General features: G+C 39.7%; 1 protein-coding gene across 5 annotated transcripts in view; it reads left to right on the plus strand.

Annotated features, from left to right (window-relative positions):
• The window catches only part of grid2 (glutamate receptor, ionotropic, delta 2), a 594,833-nt gene that overhangs the window by 319,045 nt on the left and 251,945 nt on the right, over window positions 1-23,843 (plus strand). For all 5 annotated transcript variants that reach the window (XR_005280492.1, XR_005280493.1, XM_038281457.1 and 2 more), the window contains exon 4: window positions 7,122-7,327. Coding sequence is in view for 3 of the 5 variants with exons in the window: in XM_038281457.1 (XP_038137385.1) it covers window positions 7,122-7,327 (206 nt within the window). In the remaining 2 variants the exon portion in view is untranslated. The remainder of the gene's footprint in view (window positions 1-7,121; window positions 7,328-23,843) is intronic.

A 23,843-nucleotide genomic window follows, 5' to 3' on the forward strand; every position in this document is an offset into this window, starting at 1 on the left:
ACAGCAGATCCCTGGAAATAGAGACATCAGACATCTCAGTCCAGAAAATTGCAGTTCTAGGAACAGCAAAGATACTGCGCAGAACCCTCAAGCTCCCAGGCCTCTGGTTCAGGACCCAAGGTTGAAAGGAAAAAAGGTAGATCTGTTGGTGAGGAAGAGATGTTTATATATATATATATACTTGGTGGAATAATTGTTGAATATATTAAATCCCAAGCCTTCCAGATTTTTTCTCTGCCTTTCCCCTCACGATTTTTATAGGAATTCTATGTGAATCCACTGCACTCCGCGCAGACACCGGGTCCGATCTGAACACAGCATAAAACATGGCGTAATGCCATTAACACTGATTAATTTATTCAGGAAAAAGGGGAGTTTGCTGTACTGTTAAGCTGTTTTTAACACTGCTGCCTCACGGGGAGAATGTCCTAGCGTTGAATTCTATCTGTGGCCCCTCTATAAGACTGCATGTGTTCTCCAAGTGATGTTCTCTTAAAACCTTCTTTCCTCGCCAGATGCATTTGGAGGTTTGTGACCTCTTTCAGTGTGTACTGTAAGAAATTTCTCCCAGTGAAGTCTACAAGCCTTTGATTCTGTATCCTCAGGCACATAATCTCTAATGCTCATTTGGCCCTTGATCTAGAATGATTGCCTTGTTTAATGTGAAGGGAAAAGCAATCAGGTAATGGAAGGTTTTGATTGTGTGTCTAAGGCGGAACTATGATCCTGAAAGTTTCTTTGTGCTGGGCTGTCAGGGACTGACGTAGAGTGTAGTCCAACTCTCCCAGTGCTGTACACAGTCTGGCAAGGATTATGCAGCTCAAGAAAAAGATGGATGAATGGATTGTAAATAAATAAGTGCAAACACAGTGATTTAGAAAATCTGAGAATACATATGAACACATGATAAACTTTGTCCAAAACCAATTTGTTGCTCACGTTTAGAAATGATTTAAATTATTGAATTATTTAAATTGGAATCTTGATCTATTTATAATGAGGAGGATCAATTTGTCCATGTAAAACTTTTATGATGCTCAAAAAATAGTATTTTTTGCAAAGCTAACAGGAAGATTTAAGATAAAATATTTATTATTCAAAAGTTGAATAGCGGTGAAATGTTGATTTTTAAGGTGGAAATATCTATATGCATCAAAATTCATTATTCTTAATAATTATCCACTTGATTTTTGGCATATTTAGAAAGAACAGATTTTATTTATATTGGTCTCAAGTTACTATTCCAACTATGTTTAATGGGAAATATAGTATGTCCAAAATTACAACCTGAAATGTTGAGGTGATTTGACACATATTCCAAGCGGTTAGTTATTTAATGTAACACTGAGATAAAGGTTATTATATAGCTTTTGCTGTGTTGCAGACAATTATTACATTGTACACTAATTAAATTGCCTTTAAATTAGTATTCAAACTCATTATTATCAGTAATTCGATTGTGATGGCTTGGTTGCTCCTACTGTATGCAGATCAGAAATCTTTGATTGACCAATGAATATTCTATGATGCTAGTGAAATATTATTATATTCCCTCATTGACAAAAAGATTTAAAACATTTTTTATTTCGTCTTATCTGAATCTTCTGAGGAAATAAAAAGGCACTCAAAGAGCATTTTTCAATTGAAAAATTCAGTGACTAGAATGTTTCCAGCCGTTGTTTCCTTGATATCTACATATGTTGTTTTCAAAAGAGAAGTGTTTTACAATATCTCTCTTCCTGATATCACCATGAACCTTAGAATCCAAATCTGATTAAATCACTATTTCACCAAAGCACTTGTGGCCTTAACAACTTTAATCAATCCAGTTAATTTCTCATATGTGACACTGGCAGTGACAACAGTCTCATCCATTTTCCATATCAAATAAGTCATTACCTTGATGCTTTACATACTGAAGCTTAGCACACACTCACCTCATCTCTCCCCCCATCTCTCTCTGTCTCTCTCTCTCTCTCTCTGGCATCATTAGCAGTGGCCTCAACCAAAGTGCTCTAATTAGGACTACCTTGACTTGCAGTGTAGCTCATTAAGAGCAGATGAGTCACTGTAAAACATTAACACTAGCATCCTGGTTTTGTGATCATACAAAAAGATTTTTTAATTGAAGTAATTATGGTGGTTGGTGCTTGAATCAAGGTCCTTTAACCATCTCATGAGTCAATTATTTTCACAGAGTTTCAATATCACATACTGCATAAATACTAATATGATGGACTGATTCCTCAGCTCGTTAAATAGTTAATTCATTTAACTATGTATTGATTGTGCAGGTTTCAATAGCTGTGACATATATATTCTCTTTAATGAATACACAAGTGCTGGAGGCTGCTGAATAAAGAAGTGACTGCTAATATCAAATGGTATAGGCTGAGGTTCTCCAATTCTAGTTCTAGAACATTTATGTTCTGCACGGTTTTGATGCATCTTTATTTGAACACACCTAAATCAAAACAATGGGTCATCACCAGGTTGGTATATAACTTGATTAGTTCATACCTAAAGGTGCCATGCACACATGTCCCAACTATATTATATGTCTGGTAACATCATTAGAATATTGATCTATGACAATAATCAATACTTTTTGCTGCAAACTGTATAGACTGTATCATCCTCACAGATTAAGCAAAGATGTGATTAAACTGGCTGAAGCTATTAAGAGAGTAGTAGGCCTATCACCAGTGAAGTTGTTCCTCTTAATATGGGCTAAAATACCACACATTTTGACAGAAGCCATTTCTCCAAAGGCAGGAAAACATTTTTGGAATGCACACAGGGAGAAAAACCTTAATATGTCTCACTTACACCACGTGATTTATAACTAGCCTCTTGCTGCTTAAATATAATCCAGGCCACTTTTTTCTCCCAGGTTTACTGATTATGCAATCATGCCCTGCCTTGTATGTATATATATATATATATATATATATATATATATATATATATATATATATATATATATATATATATATATAATTTAACATTTTAACTTTTTAAGCAGATGGTTTATGCACTGTTGCTGATCACAAGTTACATCCTTTGACAGAAGAGATTAGTTTAGGATACCCAGCTCATAGCATTAAAGGAAATGTGAACATTATGACTTTCAAGTAGTTTTTTTCCTGCAGCATCAGCAATCCTTTTCATCTGCAACAGCTTCTGCTGAGAAAGCCACTGTCACATGGTTCATGTAACCAAGGAACTTTCCAAAAAGCGGTAGAGTGTGGGATGTTAAATAAAGTGTACACTGCAGGAATTATACAAGGTTCTTAAGATAAGACAAGGAAAAAGAAGACATTGATAAACATTTGCAAAAGAAAGCTGATTAATTTAAAAAACAATACATAGTTATGGCATTTGATTAATATAAATATTTGGTATGTAATATTTAACTAGTAAAATATCAGTTATTACAGTATCCAGCAGATGCAACAGATCTGTAGTATTTATGAGATATTGAATGAGTGAATGAATGAATGAATGAATGAATGAATGAATATATGATTGAATTAGTAACTTTATTTTAGGCAATCCAGTAAATTATATATATATATATATATATATATATATATATATATATATATATATATATATATATATATATATATATATATATATATATATATACATACAATATATAATTTTATGAAGAATTTAGTCTGAAAATTCAGAAAGACAAACTTTAAAAGAGAACGTGTGACTTTTTTAGGGATAATTTCTTGAAAGATATTTGTTTAAAAAGCCATCTTTGCACATGGATATAAGTCAGAGTCCAGGTAAATGAGAGGGAACCTGCTGCAGTATTGAGAGAGACGGGCTTTGCATGATTTCTGAGTCAGAACCTTCAGCTGTCAAGTTGCTATCCTGAAGCATTCATCAAATTCTTATGTGCCAAACTACCTGCAGAATTTACTACTGTGATCAACACAGTCATCAAAACTCTGAAGCTCATTTGTTCAACCAAAGACCTCCACAACTGTTTGTTGAGAAAATGGTTACAGGAGAAGAGGGATTAGTTCTCAGATATGCTGCAGGATAATTACATAATATGGCAGAGGGAGTGCTTTCATGGTTCTGAGCACAGTTAAAAGAAAATCTTGCTTTTTTTCAGCCACAAATGAAGAAATATATTTCAGATACTGAGTCAATGAGTTTTAAATTAAGGAATGACCATTAGAGCTGGGTAAAGTGCCCAAAAAAACTGTACTTAAGTACGAGTAGCAGCACTTAAACAGTTTTTTTTACTCAGTAAAAGTAGAAAGTAGTCAGCTAAAGAATTACTCTAGTAACATTATTTTTTTCTAAAGTAACGGTTAAAAAGGCTATTCAAGTTCACATATGAATGCAGGAGAAATACTTTTCCAATCAATTCACTCCAACTTTGTAATCATAATTAAACTTTATATATCTCACATTGGAAAAATGTACCTCTGCATTTAATCCATCTCTCCAGGGAGCAGTGTGGGGTTAAGGGAAGCCTGTAGGAGTGGGGCTTGAACTCATAACCTCAGGATTCCAAGCCCTATGCCTCAACCACTAGGTCGCCACTCCCTATATGTCTCTCTTACAGTGATCATGCAATGTCATAAATGTTGTGGATAAATCATGTAGTATGATAGCTGGTGCAACAAACACCAGCTAACAGAACATCCAACATGTCTCCTTTTCGTCATACTCCTACCCCTCTTTTCAGGGTTTTAATCTAATAACGGGAGTTCATACAATTAAATCATGGCTGCAGTTTGGTTAATAGTTTGGTTTGAAAATAAAAATCAGAGGTCAGAGAGACTACGGCCGTAAATATTAAATATTGTATGGTTAGGGTGGTTCTGCGAAGGTCTCAGAGATATGTTAGACACTGGTACTGTAAGTAAAAAGCATCATGGACTCTAAGGAACACAACAGAGATACACTATATTGCCAAAAGTATTTGCTCACCTGCCTTGACTCACATATGAGCTTAAGTGACATCCCGTTCCTAATCCATAGGGTTCAATATGACGTCGGTCCACCCTTTGCAGCTAGAACAGCTTCAACTCTTCTGGGAAGGCTGTCCACAAGGTTTAGGAGTGTGTTTATGGGAATTTTTGACCATTCTTCCAGAAGCGCATTTGTGAGGTCGCACACTGATGTTGGACGAGAAGGCCTGGCTCTCAGTCTCCGCTCTAATTCATCCCAAAGGTGTTCTATCGGGTTGAGGTCAGGACTCTGTGCAGGCCAGTCAAGTTCATCCACACCAGACTCTGTCATCCATGTCTTTATGGACCTTGCTTTGTGCACTGGTGCACAGTCATGTTGGAAGAGGAAGGGGCCAGCTCCAAACTGTTCCCACAAAGTTGGGAGCATGGAATTGTCCAAAATGTCTTGGTATGCTGAAGCATTCAGAGTTCCTTTCACTGGAACTAAGGGGCCAAGCCCAGCTCCTGAAAAACAACCTCACACCATAATCCCCCCTCCACCAAACTTTACACTTGGCACAATGCAGTCAGACAAGTACCGTTCTCCTGGCAACCGCCAAACCCAGACCCGTCCATCAGATTGCCAGATGGAGAAGCGCGATTCGTCACTCCAGAGAACGCGTCTCCACTGCTCTAGAGTCCAGTGGCGGCGTGCTTTACACCACCGCATCCGACGCTTTGCATTGCACTTGGTGATGTATGGCTTGGATGCAGCTGCTCGACCATGGAAACCCATTCCGTGAAGCTCTCTGCGCACTGTTCTTGAGCTAATCTGAAGGCCACATGAAGTTTGGAGGTCTGTAGTGATTGACTCTGCAGAAAGTTGGCGACCTCTTCGCACTATGCGCGTCAGCATCCGCTGACCCCGCTCTGTCAGTTTACGTGGCCTACCACTTCGTGGCTGAGTTGCTGTCGTTCCCAAACACTTCCATTTTCTTATAATACAGCTGACAGTTGACTGTGGAATATTTAGGAGCGAGGAAATTTCACGACTGGATTTGTTGCACAGGTGGCATCCTATCACAGTTCCACGCTGGAATTCACTGAGCTCCTGAGAGCGACCCATTCTTTCACAAATGTTTGTAAAAACAGTCTGCATGCCTAGGTGCTTGAATTTATACACCTGTGGCCATGGAAGTGATTGGAACACCTGATTCCAATAATTTGGATGGGTGAGCAAATACTTTTGGCAATATAGTGTATAATAAGGTTGCAGAGAGGTTATATTTAATCAGCATTAGAATATAAAATAATTTCCCCATGTTACACATTGAATGTTATGCCTTATCCTGTTTAATCCTTCACCCAAATGTAGAAATGTATGAAAGAGATTTCTTTAGAAAGTAAATACAGGTTAAAGCTAGAAAGAGAGACATTAAGACTACAAAAGATTTTGGGCTGTGGTGGAATTTCACTGTACAACAGGACAAGACCCGAACTTATCTGCCAGAGCAACAATGGAATAGTTTATATTAAAGGCTATTGATTGGCTGTCAAATACATTTGTCAATCTGTAACAGGATTTTAAAACCGATGTTCACATATACCATCCATTTAATTTGAATGAGGCTTAGCTACTTTGTAATGTTGGCCTGAAAAAGTTAGAGATGCATGAGGCACTCTGAGGCTTACTTAAAAGTGTTTGTTGTCTCATAAATATCAATTTTTCAGTCACTATCAGTGCTCCATATACTAAACTACTAATGCACCAAAGATGTGTGTATATAGGGGAAGGGCTTGTCTTGTACCCTTTAATCATTCAAGATTGAAGATAGAAATATATTTAGCTCTGATGAATATACAATGTTGACAACAAAAGCTTTTTTTTATCAGATTAGCATGATAAACCACATTTAATTTACACATACTGGGAGAGCAAGGAAATGCAGCAAATGAGAGCTGATGAATTAGGTTATTTGCTGAACTCACTGATGCGGAGAGACAACACATTAGCTTCAACAGGGAAAATGATATGAAGTCATTAGTGATGGCCTTCATTTTTGTATCAGTGATCTCTATATATAATACCCTCTGTTTTGCAGTTAATATTTTTCTGTTGCAAATACTCAATAAGAATTTCAATGTTGGACTAAAGCCATATTTGTGGTCACTAATATATAACTGTTGCTCTTTTTTCAGACATTCGTGGTATTGAGGATTTTCTGGACCGTACCTCTCAGCAAGGGATGGACGTGTCCCTTCAGAAGGTCGAATCTAATGTCAACATGATGATCACAGGTCTTTTCAGAACAATGCGTGTGGAGGAATTGCATCGATATAGGGATACGCTACGGAGAGCAGTTTTGTTCATGAGCCCGGCTACTGCCAAGGCTTTTATCACTGAGGTAAGGAAGGATGCTTTCTTTGTGGCCTGTTTTGCGTTTTATGTTTCATTAGGTAAGTGGATAACACCATTGATATCAATTGAAACTTTTCATTTTTAACATCCGCACTTAACAATATACTGAGAGATTATATATCATAGGATCTGCAATGTTTTGATGGGAAAAAGGGAAAGCTGCACAAGTGGGAGCAAACACTATAGGGAGCCTTTTCTTTACCAAATATTATGATCACATAATCATATCTTATCTACTCAACTGAATAATTACTAGTAATAAGTATAGATAGTTTAATGTTAGCCTATCATCTCACTGTTAATTATATTAACCTAAAAAAATTTAAACCATAGAGGCCTTTCCTCTAATGCCCTAAATAATACCGAGCAGTATTAATATCTCTTTCTCTCTTTGCTCATCACTATTTTAGGTTCCATTGTAATACAAATCAAATTAAATGACAGGATAAATTCAACTTACTTTCTATTAATTTGATATAATTTATTTTCTCACGTGATTCAACTACTTCCATTCAGCCACTGCACACTCATACCTTCTGCCCAACCATGCTCTTTATATCTGCAAAAGACAATTAAAGGAGTTCCTTTGCTCTTATACATAAATGATATGGGGGTCATGGTTGACAGCAATAGGCTGTAGCATTAGTTATGAATTCATAATTTGTAGTGGTAGGATGGGGCTTAATCCCATGTGCCATGTTCTCATCTCAGTTTAATTAAAAGTGACCTCGGAAAGAGCAATCACAATCTAATTTGGTTGGAGGCGTGACAGGGAGGGATGAAAGATGGGGTATTATTGCGTGAATATGAGCGTGTTTCCTTCAGTATATGTGTGTAAGTGTTTATACATTAGCATTATGGAATAAAGTTTTCAGCTTTTCTTTTTATCTTGCCATACGGCAGGTTTTTTTTATATACATCTATAGATCTCTGACATCTTGAGGCAAATTTTAAAGTCTACTCCAACAAATAATTTTGTGGTGATTTAAAAAATGAAATATTTTTATGTATAAAATTTGTATTGTAAATCAAGATGTGTTTCTTGCAGTGAATGATTTATCTCTTTGTCATGACACCCCTCAGCTTGTTATGTGCAGGAAGTGAAAACTTTGTCTTTAATTGAATGACTTACAAAAAAAAAAAAGAAAAAAAATATTAAAGTATAAGTCTTGGAGTATTTTAGTAAAGGGCAAAATTTGCAATTGTTAGACAACTGGGTAAGATCATCTCAAAAGCTGCAACCCTTGTTAGCTGTTCTGAGGCCACAGTTATCAACATATGTCAATGGTACAAAGTGGCCCTAAAAAAACTTGTTCATCATGGAACAACAGTGAATCAATTATAAAATAAAAATGTATTGATTATTGAGGTAATCAAAGTAGACCATGTGGTCCAGTCCAACAAGGTAACTACATAATTAAGCATTGAAAGGAGGTGCGTTGCTCTGATGAATTATGCCTTATAATTAAAAGGTCCTTTTGTAAATTGTGCTTTACACTATTGACCGCAAGGAGAATATGTCCTATGTTTAAGCCACTTCAGCCTCAGCTCTCCTTGAGGTGGTCATAATATTATACTTGATCTTTATATATGCAGCTGAAAAGAATAGGAGTCATAAGGAGTCCAAATAAGGGCAACAGATAATGGGACGTTGGAAACAGGTGAGTTAATATCATGTTGTCAGAAAAGAACTGGGTATTTAGTGGATTCAAGGAAAAAGGCAGAAAAAAGTATGGACAAAGAAATTTGCAAATTGGGACGTGGGTAGAGACAAAAAACGGCTTGAATACCTTAAAAGTGGATATGATACAAGTCAGACTCAACCTTTATGTAGTGATATTGGTTATGAAGAATCATTGCAAGTTTTGCATTAAGCAGCAATGCACCATGCTCAGACATACCATGATAAGGCTGTGTTTAAATGAAGAATAATGATAATTCTAGTTGTAGTGTGTGAGAAAAACGGCTCGCCAGCTCTCGTCTCACGTCAGAGGAGGAGTAAGCAGATGACTTGCAAAAATTAAATGGTAAGAACCAGCGGACGACAAAATTCCAGTTAAAAAGCGTGTAGCAATTTATTTACTGGCGATGGTGAAGACAAAAAAAACAAAACAAACAAAATACTTTCAAATAAAGAAAACAAAACCGGCCATTGCAGGCAATACAAAAAACTGACAGCCTCTCAGCAAGCTGACATTAAATAAAGTTTTTTAAAGCAGACCTTCCAAAGGAGTTTCTCCAACCAGCCCTCCAAGCAGTCCCTCAAGCAGCCCTCTAAGCAGCCCTCTAAGCAGCCCTCCCAAGACATTGTGAGTATGCCCCTTAAATAGACCCACCAATAATTAACCAATTGGGACAGCCCAACTGAACAGGAAGGCAAATCCCAAATAAACCACAGTTAACATTATAGAAAAATAAATACAGACAATATCATCATTCATACAAAAACATACATATTTATGAAATAATTTAACCATACAAACATTACCATTTCACCTACTTATTATCATGCAAACAATTATCAGACACACTGAAATCCCACTTAACACCCCTGCCCCCTAATAGTCTTTTCCAATGCCCTGGGACAATGAATAAGAGACTGGCTCCGATGCGGTACGTGTTTCCACACGGACCAGTATTCTGACGGACTAAGGGAAGAGAAAGTGTAACTTGACTGGGAAGTTTTATTGCCGACTACGGAATGTATACTGATGCTGACGCAGTGGATACTTTCAGAGTTCGCTGCGCTGGTGAGTAAGAAAAAAGTTAAATGAAAGGTGACGTTGTAATTTCAGAACTAGTGTAAATTACCGGGTGAAATGTTTGGATCGGCCGCCGCCATGACGGCCGGTCTGTGGTGCATGCTGGGAAATGTAGTGAAGGATGCGACGCTGTGTGTGATAGACGGCGGTTATACTTTAATAACAGAGGGGGAAAACGGCTCCGTTTTCACATTTCCTCCCCCTTCTGAAGTCTTGACACAGGGGTGGCGAGACAGGAAATCCGCTACAGGGTTCAGCTTCCCCGCCCTGTACTGAATTTTAAACCGAAATGGCTGTAAAGACAAAAACCATCTTGTAATGCGAGCATTGGAGTCTTTCATTTTCCCCAACCATTGGAGTGCCCTATGGTCAGTCTCAAGCAGAAAGTCTCTTCCTAACAGGTAATATCTGAAAGACTCAAGAGCCCATTTCACAGCTAGGCACTCTAGCTCCACCACAGAATACCTGGTCTCCCGAGGAAATAGTTTGCGGCTGATATAAGCCACAGGCTTCTGCTGTTCATCCTCCCCCTGGAGAAGGACCGCCCCCAGCCCAACTCCAGAGGCATCAGTCTGCACAACAAAAGGTTTCTCAAAGTCTGGACTCTGCAGCACCGGCTCACAGAGTAATGCTGCCTTCAAGTCTTGGAAAGCCCGTTCATGCACCTCCTCCCACTTCACCCTTACTGACCCAGACTTCCGGGTCAGGTCAGAGAGAGGTGCAGCCCGGGTAGCAAAGTTCGGGACAAATCTCCGGTACCACCCCGCCAGCCCCAAGAAAGACCGTATCTCCTTTTTGGTCTGGGGTTGTGGGCAGTCTCGGATAGCCTCCAACTTGTCCTTTTGAGGTTTGATTACCCCACTGCCGATGATGTGTCCCAGATACCGGACCTCCGGCTGGGCTAGGGCACATTTCTTTGGCTGGATCGTCAGTCCAGCTGCGTGAATGCGCTTCAGAATCTCGGCCAGGTGTTGAATATGGTCTTGCCAGGTGGCACTGTAAATCACCACATCGTCCAAATAGGCTGCAGCATAGGCTCCAGTGCCCTCCAAGACTTGGTCCATCAGCCGTTGGAAAGTGGCTGGTGCTCCCTGTAGGCCAAAAGGCATAACAGTAAATTGATAAAGACCTTGAGGGGTACGGAAGGCCGTGTATGGTCTGGCTCCCTCCGCCAACGGTACCTGCCAGTACCCCTTACAGAGATCAAGGGTTGTGATGAACTGCGCCCTCCCAAGGCGCTCGATAAGGTCCTCCAGCCTCGGCATTGGGTATGCATCGAAGTAAGACTGAGCATTAACTTGCCTGAAGTCAATGCAAAAACGGATGCTCCCATCCTTCTTCGGCACGAGCACAATGGGACTACTCCAACCACTGCTGGAACGCTCGATGACCCCAAGCTGCTTCATGTCCTCCAGCTCCTGCTGGAGGGCCGGCAACAAGCGCTCAGGGATACGATACATCCGCTGCCTCACCGGAGTGGAGTCTTTCAGCGGGATGTCATGGTCCACCAATGAAGTGTGACCCGGCTGCTCGGAAAACAGACCTGCAGGTATGACAGCCTGCACTTCCTTGGCCTGCTGAGCAGTCAGGTGTGAAAGGTCTGGTTCAGTGGGGGAAACAGCAGCTGGAAAGAACTGCTCTGGTGGATCCTCATCCTCCTGCACTGCTTGTACCATCAGCTGTTGGCTGACAGGTGGCTCCCGTCCGTGCCACTCTTTGAGAAGGTTGACATGGTAGGCCTGTCGAGTCTTCCGCCTCCCCGGCATCTCCAACTCGTAAGTCACTGGGCCCAGTTGACGTGTAATCCTGTACGGCCCTTGCCAACGGGCAAGGAGCTTGTTCTCCGTTGTCGGCAACAGCAACAGGACCTGCTGCCCCGGTGAAAAAGTTCTCTGGCGTGCAGACTTGTCATACCACCGTGCTTGGGTCTCCTGCGCCTGCTGCATATTCTCCTCCACCAAGGAGGCCATCTCCTCCAGCTTGTCCCGCATCCTAAGGACATAGGAGAGGACGCCGTCTGCTGCTTCCGGTTGAGGTGCCACCCAGGCATCTCGCAATAAATCCAGAGGGCCCCGGACATGGCGCCCGTACAACAGTTCAAAGGGCGAGAACCCCGTGGAGGCCTGGGGAACCTCCCTGTAGGCAAAAAGCAGGTACGGCAACCACTGGTCCCAGTCTTTGCCATTCAGAGCAACAAACTTTTTGAGCATGCTCTTCAGTGTGCGGTTGTATCTCTCAACCAACCCATCAGTCTGGGGGTGGTAGGGAGTAGTCCGTATCCCCTTTATCCCCAGTAAGCTATAGACCTGTTTAAGTGTCTTTGATAGAAATGCAGTGCCCTGATCTGTAATTATCTCCTGAGGTATGCCTACCCTAGAGATCAGCTGGAGTAAGGCACGGGCAACAGCAACGGCTGTGATTTTGCGCAAGGGGAAGGCTTCTGGGTAGCGGGTAGCATAATCACACACAACAAGGATGAACCGGTGACCTGACCTTGTTCTCTCCAGGGGACCAACGATATCCATCCCTATTCTATGGAATGGGACACCAATAATGGGGAGAGACTTAAGTGGGGAAGGCCTAACTTTATGGCTGCTGGTCAGTTGACAGATGGGACATGACTTGCAATACTTCAGGACATCAGTATATAACCCTGGCCAGTAGAATCGCCGTGCTATCCTCTCAAAGGTCTTGACATTACCCAAATGTCCTGCTAAGGGAACATCATGACCTAGGGCCAGCACTTTCCCCCTCAGACACTGTGGCACTACCACCTGCTCTATACTGCCCCCCTCAAGTTGATGAAAAAGCAAACCATGCCTGATAAAATAATCCTCCCCATACAAAGCAGTGGCTATCCCATTCTTTTCCCCTTCAGTTTCTGTTGCTTTACTGAAAAGCTCCTTTAATGACTCATCTTCCCTCTGCAGATCCCTAATGTTACTTGGGGGCTCCCACATGTCTGCTTTATCAACTTCTGGAACTGGCAACTGCTCTGCCATTTTCTGAACTGATCCCAATAGCTTTTCCCTTCTTCTCTGTCTGCGGCCTTTGTGTAACTTCTCATGCTCAGGGAAGTCTATGTCAGTGTGGCTAAAAGGCATAGTTTCTATCAGGGCTCGGGCAGTAACCTCTTCTAGAAACTCTTTCTGCTGAGCCTTGGCCTGAGAGCGGGTTACAACCAGGCTAACTGGCTCAGAAGACTGAATAAGCTCAGGCAGAATTAACACATCCTGCCCCAACACTACAGGATAGCTCAGTCCTTTAACCACTCCCACGTCCAATGAAAATATCTGACCTTTGACCTCCAGACAAATGTCTGCTACCGGGTAAACATGCTCATCTCCATTCACACAGCAAACCCTGAGCTGACCTTTCCCCAACTCAACTGGCTGCTTTACCAGATGGGGCTGGACTAAGGTGTGAATGCTACCGGAGTCTAAGAGAGCAACTGTAGTTTTGCCATTTACTTTGACCGGTGTAGTCTGTAATCTGGCAACAACTCCAGTTCCAGGCCCTGACAGGCTACACAGGTTTTTAGCTTTCCTAACGGGGCAATCCCGAATCATGTGACCAGGTTGGCTGCAGTAATGACAGATAACAAAAGTCCTGTTCTGTGTAGCTGTGGGTGCTGGGGCCTGTCTAGGCTGTGAGGTGGCTGGGGCCTGTCTAGGCTGTGAAGTAGAAGGAAAAGGGTAGGCCTGTTTATCTGGTATCCTACTCTGTACGGACCCCCTAGGACCAACTCCACCACCGAATCCCCCAGACTTACCTCCAATAGCTGGTCGGCTGAAGGTCTGAACCCGGAAAATCTTTGGCCCCTGACGAGCAGCAAGGAAGGCTTCCACCAGCTCTGCAGCTTGCTGGCCTGTAGCTGGGCGGTGCTCCTTCACCCAGACACGCACCTCTGGAGCTAGGGTACGCAGGTACTGTTCCAGGACCAGAATTTCTCCTACTTCCTCCACCGACTTCCCGGATGGCTTAATCCACTTCCTGTAGAGGTCCATCAGGCGGTTGTACAGCTCCCGTGGAGTCTCCCCTGTCCTGACCTCTGGATCACGGAAACGCTGCCTGTAGACTTCTTCATTTATCTCGAACTTGGTGAGAATAGCGTCTTTCACTTTATCATAGTCCGTGGCATCAAAACTGTCCATTGCCACATAAGCTGCCCTGGCTCGGCCGGTAAGATATGGCACCAGGTACACAGCCCAGTTGGCTCTCGGCCACCTATAGGCGACAGCAAGTCGTTCAAAGGTTGTGAGGTACTGTTCAATGTCGTCCCCCTCTTCCAGCTTTGGCACTGCTGCTCTGGTCCAGGCCACTGGGGACGGCGCTGCTGGGTCGATTGCTGGATACAGTGAGGCTGCTGGAACTGGCACAGGAAATGGTGCGGCCGACGCCACCACCGGATTCAGCAGAACTTCAGGTGGCACCGTTGGATGCTGTGACACTGGTGGTGTGGCTGCCGGACTCCGCTGGGCTTCTGGAGATGGCACTGGTGGCCTGACTGGCAGTGCTGGTACAGCGGCTTCAAACACAGGTCGCTGAGGCCCCTCTCGCCCAGAGTCCAACTCATCCCACACATTGTTCAACTGGACCTGAACGCTACGCCACCTCTGTTCATGCTTGTAGGACTCATGCTCTTGGGTCTTGATAGCAGTCTGTAGCAGGTTGTACAGTGAACGCAGGTCAAGCTCCCCGGACACTTCAGCTGCTCCTCCTGTGGCTCCACCCTCAGCATCATCAGCTGAGCGCTGGACTCCCTCTTCTTCCACCAAGTCCTCCTCATCACAAGGAAGCTCCATTGAGTCAGCTTTGGTCCGCCTGACCACTGACATCGCAGACCTTGACTGCAGCCTTCCTCCTCCTCTCCTTTTCGTAGACTTCTTCGGCGCCACGATCCCACTCCTGACACCACATGTGAGAAAAACGGCTCGCCAGCTCTCGTCTCACGTCAGAGGAGGAGTAAGCAGATGACTTGCAAAAATTAAATGGTAAGAACCAGCGGACGACAAAATTCCAGTTAAAAAGCGTGTAGCAATTTATTTACTGGCGATGGTGAAGACAAAAAAAACAAAACAAACAAAATACTTTCAAATAAAGAAAACAAAACCGGCCATTGCAGGCAATACAAAAAACTGACAGCCTCTCAGCAAGCTGACATTAAATAAAGTTTTTTAAAGCAGACCTTCCAAAGGAGTTTCTCCAACCAGCCCTCCAAGCAGTCCCTCAAGCAGCCCTCTAAGCAGCCCTCTAAGCAGCCCTCCCAAGACATTGTGAGTATGCCCCTTAAATAGACCCACCAATAATTAACCAATTGGGACAGCCCAACTGAACAGGAAGGCAAATCCCAAATAAACCACAGTTAACATTATAGAAAAATAAATACAGACAATATCATCATTCATACAAAAACATACATATTTATGAAATAATTTAACCATACAAACATTACCATTTCACCTACTTATTATCATGCAAACAATTATCAGACACACTGAAATCCCACTTAACACCCCTGCCCCCTAATAGTCTTTTCCAATGCCCTGGGACAATGAATAAGAGACTGGCTCCGATGCGGTACGTGTTTCCACACGGACCAGTATTCTGACGGACTAAGGGAAGAGAAAGTGTAACTTGACTGGGAAGTTTTATTGCCGACTACGGAATGTATACTGATGCTGACGCAGTGGATACTTTCAGAGTTCGCTGCGCTGGTGAGTAAGAAAAAAGTTAAATGAAAGGTGACGTTGTAATTTCAGAACTAGTGTAAATTACCGGGTGAAATGTTTGGATCGGCCGCCGCCATGACGGCCGGTCTGTGGTGCATGCTGGGAAATGTAGTGAAGGATGCGACGCTGTGTGTGATAGACGGCGGTTATACTTTAATAACAGAGGGGGAAAACGGCTCCGTTTTCACATAGTGCTAACTAATGGTAAACATTAACACTAAAACATGTATTATGCAAAAAAAGTAATAGAAAGTATGTTTAGTTGAACAATACGGACTCTGACAACATTTTCGTGTGTTAGTGAAACACGTTTTTTTGAACAAGGTATTGTATTTTTTGCAGGTTGAAAAAAAACAGCCATTTGATTGAGCTGAGGGAAACAGGTAATGGAGAACTTTTCGAGTTAATGTCAGAAGAAAAGTCTGATTGAAAAGAGTAGTGGGTAAGACTGACGATCACTCTTCCTTCCTGTCAGACAGTTAGATATGAAAGAAGCAGACAAAAGGGTTAAAATAGAGACGCATGGAGATGCACAGAGATGAATGGCACATTGTTTTTCTCTTACTATTTTTCTTAGGACAACCTTCTCTCCAGATGCATTAGGCTCTGATGGTAGATGTGAACTGAGACCTGATCCAAATGAGTCAGAAAAAAAGGGAGACAGGTGATTATAGGCATCAAAGAATGGAACACATTTATAGTGTGTGGAAATGCCAGAAATTGGTCTTCTCAGACTGCAAAGTAGTGTTTGCTTTTTGTTTTATTAAAGCATACTCCAAACAAAAACTTCAAAGTCACAAAAAGCTCCAACTTGATACGTAACTGTTTTTAATATTTAGCTGGGCGTTTTGATATAAAACACAAGAGGGGGGAAAAAATAAAAATAATAAATAATAAATGTCTTTATATGCTATTTATATGATCAGTGGATCCTGAATTGATTTAACTTTGGTTTTAATCATACAGTATTTAAACAGTATTTAAAAAATTGAAATTGGAACAAAGGTTTTAAAGAACACAATAATGATCAAATGATTAAATATATTGTCAGGACTATAAATTCGTGAGATGGGGCTTCCACCAATGGTTTTAAAATGAGAATATTTGTTTATAAAGTTGATTCATATTCACCTGTGCAGATAGCCACAACATCTAACAAGGTTCTGTTGTTCCACTCTATTGCTTTGAGGATAAGTCGCTCATAGAGGAAAATCTATGCTACTTGCATTTTTATCTCATTCTTCCAGACATAACTCATGTCTCATGAACAAGAGGTGAATGTTCAAAAACAACCCAAAAACAAAATGTAACAAGCCTTTTCTTTACTACAGTCAGATCAGCTCTTCCACTACCGCAAGGGGAAACTCTCTGTCTTTTTTTTCTTTCTTATTTCTTGTCATTTGGGCTGATTTTGTTTCAGTGCATACGTGAGTGTGTGTTTTATAAATGGGGGATGATACATGACATGCCATGGCAAAACCATGACCAGGTCTACAGGGATTTCCAGTCATGTTAAACTGGATGAGATAGAAAAGAGGAGATATGACCATTTGAAAGTTGGCCTTCTCCACAGTATCTCATGGAGAAATCAGCCTTCAAAAGCTTTTAAAGCTACAGTGTGTAATAATTACAGGGATATACAGTCAGAAATGTAATATATTATACATAACTATGTTATTTATCATCATCCATGAGCTCAGCCTCTTAACCTTAATATTTGCGTTGCCTTAGAATTCGTTATTTATAATTACATAGGAGCGGGTCTCGCAGCCATGGAGGCAGACATCTTTGCGCTACGGCAGCACAGAGCCAACAAACTAGCGATTGCGAGATCGCCAAAACGTCACAACGATGTAGAAAAAATAATATATTATAATAATAATAATAATATAGTATATTTATTATCTTAAGTCTACATGAAATCTATACCCTACACAGACTAATGAAATACTATCTGTAAAATTATCTATGTAAACAAACCTCATCACTTGAGAAGGTAGGTGATGCGGACGTCGTGGAAGACATTTTGTCCCGTAACGCTCGCCGTACTGTTGGGGGGGAGAAGCGGTGGGGTGGAGATGTTCATGTTGCTGCAGTCTGCAGTCTGACAGCTAGATGTCGCTAAAAGTTACTCACTGTAGCTTTAACTTGAATAACTTTGTGTAGCTAGCTGTAACATGATCCCCAGCAGTGCTCATCAACAGAGGCTTCATGTCAACAAACTGCACTAGCTTTCTTTGTACAAGTAATTCAGAGCAATGCTTTATTGTATTTGTGTTTCATTTGTGTGTTGCACAGGCAAATATTTTTCAGATGTTTAAAAAAATAAGATGTAACACCAAATTTAACAGTGACACAAACAAACACACACCCACACCAACAAAATCTTAAAATCTTGACATTTACAAAACTGCTAAATGTCAGCTGTTTAAGTTCTTTATCTCTGCATGCTTTTGTGTCTGTTAGATGCATCATGACTGCAAATTAGTCTGAAATTAACATGTTGGAAAAATTGCTATTCCTGTTTCTTTTAATTCTTACTTTTGTTTTCTTTTTAGCTATCGATCACTCAAAAGTAGGAAAAATAGACTGATAAAAACAGTTCGAAGGTTGGTGATTTGAATTTTTCAAAAGATGCATCAAAAGGCAGCAGTAAGCCAACACAAGGAGAAAAAAAAAAGTCTGGCCCCATATATGGGGACAGCGATCCTTGCATCCTGTGCCACAGAGCGACAGCCATGCACATGGGGTGTCTTTGTGTTGCTATAGCAACAAATGCTTTCCTTCTCCTATGGAGAGAAAAGGGCGTCCCATTCTCATTTTTTGCCCCCACCTTCAATCAAAGGACTTCTTTGGAAGTGAGACTCCATAGTGAAGGGGGAGCGCTTAGGGGTGATTTGGGATTGAGCCTAACTCCCTTCTCTTCTTGGTGAATTTTCTTCTTCTCCTTCTGATTTTATAGTAGTTGTTCCAAAGTTTCCAGCAGTACACAATATTAATAAAAACGTGTATCATGCTTGTTGATTATTTTAAGGGTACTATTTAATCCCATGTTACCAAATATCATCCTTGAAATTATATCCTCTTCTTTCATTATTGTGTTGCATTTCCTAAATTTACCAACTTTCTTTTGGATGTGATAAAGTCCTATTGCTCTTGCCATTTCTTCTCAACATAGGTCTTACGTATATTGCCTAATTTCTTCCTTGATTATTTACACATCCAAGTAAAAAATTTTTATCTGTTACACTTTTTGCTAATTTGTCAGCCAGCTCATTTCTTTAAATGCCAATATATGCATGAACCCACATAAGCTTGATTATTTATATCCAATCCTAAAATCTGAATAAATTAACTCTACTATAATATAATGTCCTGAGTCTGAATGAGTATCTTGAATATTTGGTTCTGCACTACATGAGTCCGAGCAAATCATGATCTTCTTTTCTCTGACATTCTAAGGCCATCTGAATTGCCACTAGTTCTCCTTTATATCCCATTAGTTTAGCAAATTTTTTAAAAAATTTCTAATATCCTAATCTAGAACCACAAAAAATGCCTCATTTAATATTAATCATTTTAGAAGCATTTGTAAAGATTTTAATGTGTTCTAAATATTTATTTTCCATTTATTTGTCCACTTCTTAAACTCCTACATTTTACAGTAAGTATAAATTAACCGGTATCTTTCCTTGGGTGCATCATGGTATGTTGGGAATAGTATGGATGGGAAAAATCTGCGTTAGCCTTTCCTATTTCAGTTATTTTATTCTGAATTATCAATCCAAAACTATTGACTTATTTTTTGTTTTTCTTGACAAGGTTTTTCAACAATGTGCAGAGCATGGTTCTTACTATGACTTTTAAGATTGGTCCAAAAAATTATTGTTACTTGTAATTGTCTGAATTCCAACAAAGAAACTGGAGTTATTTTCATAGCTCAACAAAAAAACTTCACTGATTTAGTCTCTGTCGAAGCGTTTTAAAGGCCAGGCAGTTGATCAGCAGGAGAACTGCAGGTCGAAGGCCGGTCGAAACAGCCAATCTCAGCAGTGTGCAGCCACAGTATGATCCTCATGCAAAGCAATAGGTGTAACAATAAAAATTCTGCACACTTTCAGTTGTTGCATGGCATAGAGAGGGCCTAGTCCTACTGTAAGTTTGCAGATATTAAGGAATGTCTCTAAAATATTCTTTTGTCATCTTCTACTCAGTTTGGATGAATATCACTATTCCAGACTGCAAATAGCATAATACTACCACCACAACCAACATTACCTGTTTTTTTTTTACTATATCACCAAATATATGATTTATTTGTCATGTTTTGTATCTTTTAGCAGCATTCACATTGTTGGCGAGCTAGGGTATTACAGAGTATTGATCCTTTAAGTACTGCTGCAGGGAATATATTTCTGAGAGGCTATAAAATGTCAGCAAAATGCTTCAGTAACTGCTTTCTGTTTTATTAGTAATGCATTTCTTTGGTATCTGGGTTTTAAGTATCTAAATAAATTTATAATTGAAAGAGATTTCTTCTATGCCTTATTCATACCAGTAAAGTATCCTCCCTCAAGTATTTCACCACATAGTGTCTGATACATTTGCAGACCCAATATGCTCATTCAATTTTCTGGATTATTTAAAATTTTACTGCTCTACTGCCCTTCTCTCAGTCTAGTGAGCCGTTGGCAGTGAGGTTCCTTGTTGGTCCTCTCATATCTCCTCTCCATCTGGTTTTCACACAGAAGGGGAAAGTAAATTTCCTAGCCGGGGAGCATTGTCTTCCCAAAACATAATATGGCAAACCAATAATTCAGTGCATTTAGGTAAATGACACTCTCTCAAATTATTGCTATGAGGACTTTATCACATTCAAACTGCCATCTTAAAGAATACGTGGAAAAAAGGCACTCAAAGCACTCAGAATTATAAGATTTTTAAAAGTTTATATTAGAGGAGGGATTGTTGAAGGCAAACCAACAGATGGACCAAAATATCAATACAAGAAACAATGTGTGATCTATATGAGACAGAATATTTGGAGACAATCAGCTCCATACTGCTCATAGCAAACCTAATAAACATTATGTATGTTTAAGAATAGTGAACTAATGTGCACTTATTGCTCAATAAGAGTTAAACCGTTTTAAAATGACGGGCATTTTTTCCAACTCTAATCAAGTCAGTTGGCATCATGTTAAGCTAGCAAATCCTTAATGTCACTGAAATAATTCTCTAATTCACATAGAGATAAATTAGACATTCGTTCCGAAAACACTAAAAAACAATGAAGTGATGAAATAAAATGCATGTGTTATCTTTACACAGTTAAACATTTTCATTAAGACATGATAAATGTAGAGATAAACTGCGGAGTTAAATCTCCTTGTCATAACCTCAACAGGCTGTTAATTGTTAAATTTGACATTAACCTAAAAAAAGACAATAATCAGCAGAGCTGAATGTGACAAGACGATGACTTGCCGTAACATCAGGTCCTACTGCTTGACAGGTAATCTTTGCTAAAGTGACACACTCATAGTTCACACTGAATTTTTAACACAATAATAATGGTATTGGTTTTAATAATAGTTGCATTGTAAAACTTAAAGTTGAAAAGTGCAAGTGCTAGTGGTACAATGTTTTCATTACAAGCGATGAAAGTGATATTTTTCCATGTGAGAAAGTTAAACACACACACCAAAAAATGGACATTAAATACAGAGGTTAAAATAGACATGAAGATAATACTCTAAAGCCAGTTTGAAATTGCATGGAGATCCCAGTTTTTCCCTCTTACACAACATAAAGACACGAAAAAGAGAACAATATATCCCTTTTCTTTATTTGCTGCAGGTTTCACTGCAATTTCAGGCTTAGCAGTTCTTCTCAGCAAATGCAGCCCAAAAATTTGGTGCTGTGCTCGAAATTTTCTCATCAACACACTTCCCATAAATTTTTATTGTGTTATAATGCATAACGGCTCATCTGTTTGGACCCAGTGGCCATGAAATATACTTAGGGAAAAAATATGAGCTGACATCATTACTTCAATGATAACTATTATATTATATTTTGTTATATCATATTATATTATATTATTTTAGCCCAGTTCAATGTGTGCAATATAGTACAAAACTCATATTCATTAAAACTATTTAGTAGTAATACAATATATGTAAACAAACAAAAAAAATATGCAATTGATAAAAAATAAATAAATAAAATTCTAAAAAGTACAATAAATATGAAAGATAAATATTATAAGATGGTTCTTTAAAAAAGATAAACAACTTTGGTCCTTTTGAATCATATCAGGGTCAAAAGTAATTCATACAAGTGCAGAACATCCAGTTTAAGCAAGAATATGATGATGACAAGGTCATTGTCATTTTACTATGTTTTCTTGAATGTTACATATGTTTGTGTACTTATTTATTTTTATTGATTTGTTTTTAATACAAATTTAGACTACAAATAATAATAGCATATAATACTCTCTATAGAAGCATGTTGGACCTTTATTTAAGATGCTGCTGAAAGACAGAATTGCAGGTTCAGTGAGTAAGGGGAAGCTTTCCAGTTTTCAGTCCTAAAGATAAAGTACAGATTTTCCTAAAAACCTGTCCTTATCTGCAATATTGTGTTAGACATCATCTAGACAGCTACTTCAACAATTGGTTAGCATAACCCAAGGATTTCTGCAAAATTTGTCAGAAACCATATGAGGTCATGGTGATGATTACCTGACAGCAATTTGCCAAAATTCAACAGGCAAAGGCTCACATTCTATAGCATATGGTACTTTGGACAGCTGATCTCGTCAAAAGAGAATCGTGTGTGTTGCATGTGTGGATTAAATAAATGGTAACACCATTTTCCACTGAAATATATTGATATAAAAGCACCTTCAAGCAACCTAGGATAAGAACTTCTAGTAATTTTTGCTCATTGCCAACAATCTCCCCTGCTTTATTGCAGAGTATGCAATTGAGATGCTAAGTCCTAACTAAGGTACACTAAAAGGCAAATCTACTTTCCTATTTTGCAATCTGGAAGCAGATTAGACTTTAGTATTCCCGAAGTTTTGGGGTATCTCTGAGTAAACCTGTCAGTATTAAACTGGGCATAATAATTGAACGTTACTTTAGAGCTTCTATACCCTATAGCAAGGTTCCTTAATTATGGTCCTAAATTGTGCACCCTTTAGATGTGTCCCTGCTTCTTTACATGCATCAATTGGCTGAATTACCTTCACAGTATTCGGTCAACTTCTCAAGAGACTAGTTAATAACCTGATTTTTTGACTGTGTTGAAGAAGACACACATCTATACCTTGACAGCTGGGTTTCAGAAGCCCTGCCTTATACCATGACACACAGCGCATTCTTTCTTCACCAAGCAAAGGGGCTCAAGCACTTGTTTTTCCCTTGAACTGTATTACTGTACCATGTTGAGATGGCATTATCGTCTTATATTAATAAACAGGATGCATGCAAGTATGCTGTTGGTGGACAGTAAAATGTTATCTGATCTCATGCATTGAAGCAAAAATGATTATAAGCATTTTAGTTACAGGACTGAAGGTTGTGTATATGTGTGAGTAGCATCAAAGCTGAGTACTTTTGACTGGGCCTCGTATAGCCACAAAAGGGGATACAAACGTTTGTGTGTTAAGATATTAACACAGAGTAGTTATCAGTTGCCCATTTCCTTCACCCTTCTTGTATTTGATTCTCTCATACTAACTTCAAAATTTACTAAAGCAGTCCTCATGCAGTTATTATTTTTTTATTATTATTAATGTAATTTATTGAGAAACTTTCACAGATTCAATCAATAAATCACTTTTCAGGCAGAGCATGAGACTTAAACCCTGACTTAAGTAAAACATGTATAAAGGGAAAGAAAATCCTTGTAGCTATAATTTATTTATTTGATTGAATTACACCCATGTGGTCAGCTGGTGGTGACTCAAACTACTAGTGCAACACACATTCTCATG

This window comes from Cyprinodon tularosa, unplaced genomic scaffold (genome assembly GCF_016077235.1).
Source record: "Cyprinodon tularosa strain WSP-4 unplaced genomic scaffold, ASM1607723v1 ctg171, whole genome shotgun sequence".
Lineage (NCBI taxonomy): Eukaryota > Metazoa > Chordata > Actinopteri > Cyprinodontiformes > Cyprinodontidae > Cyprinodon > Cyprinodon tularosa.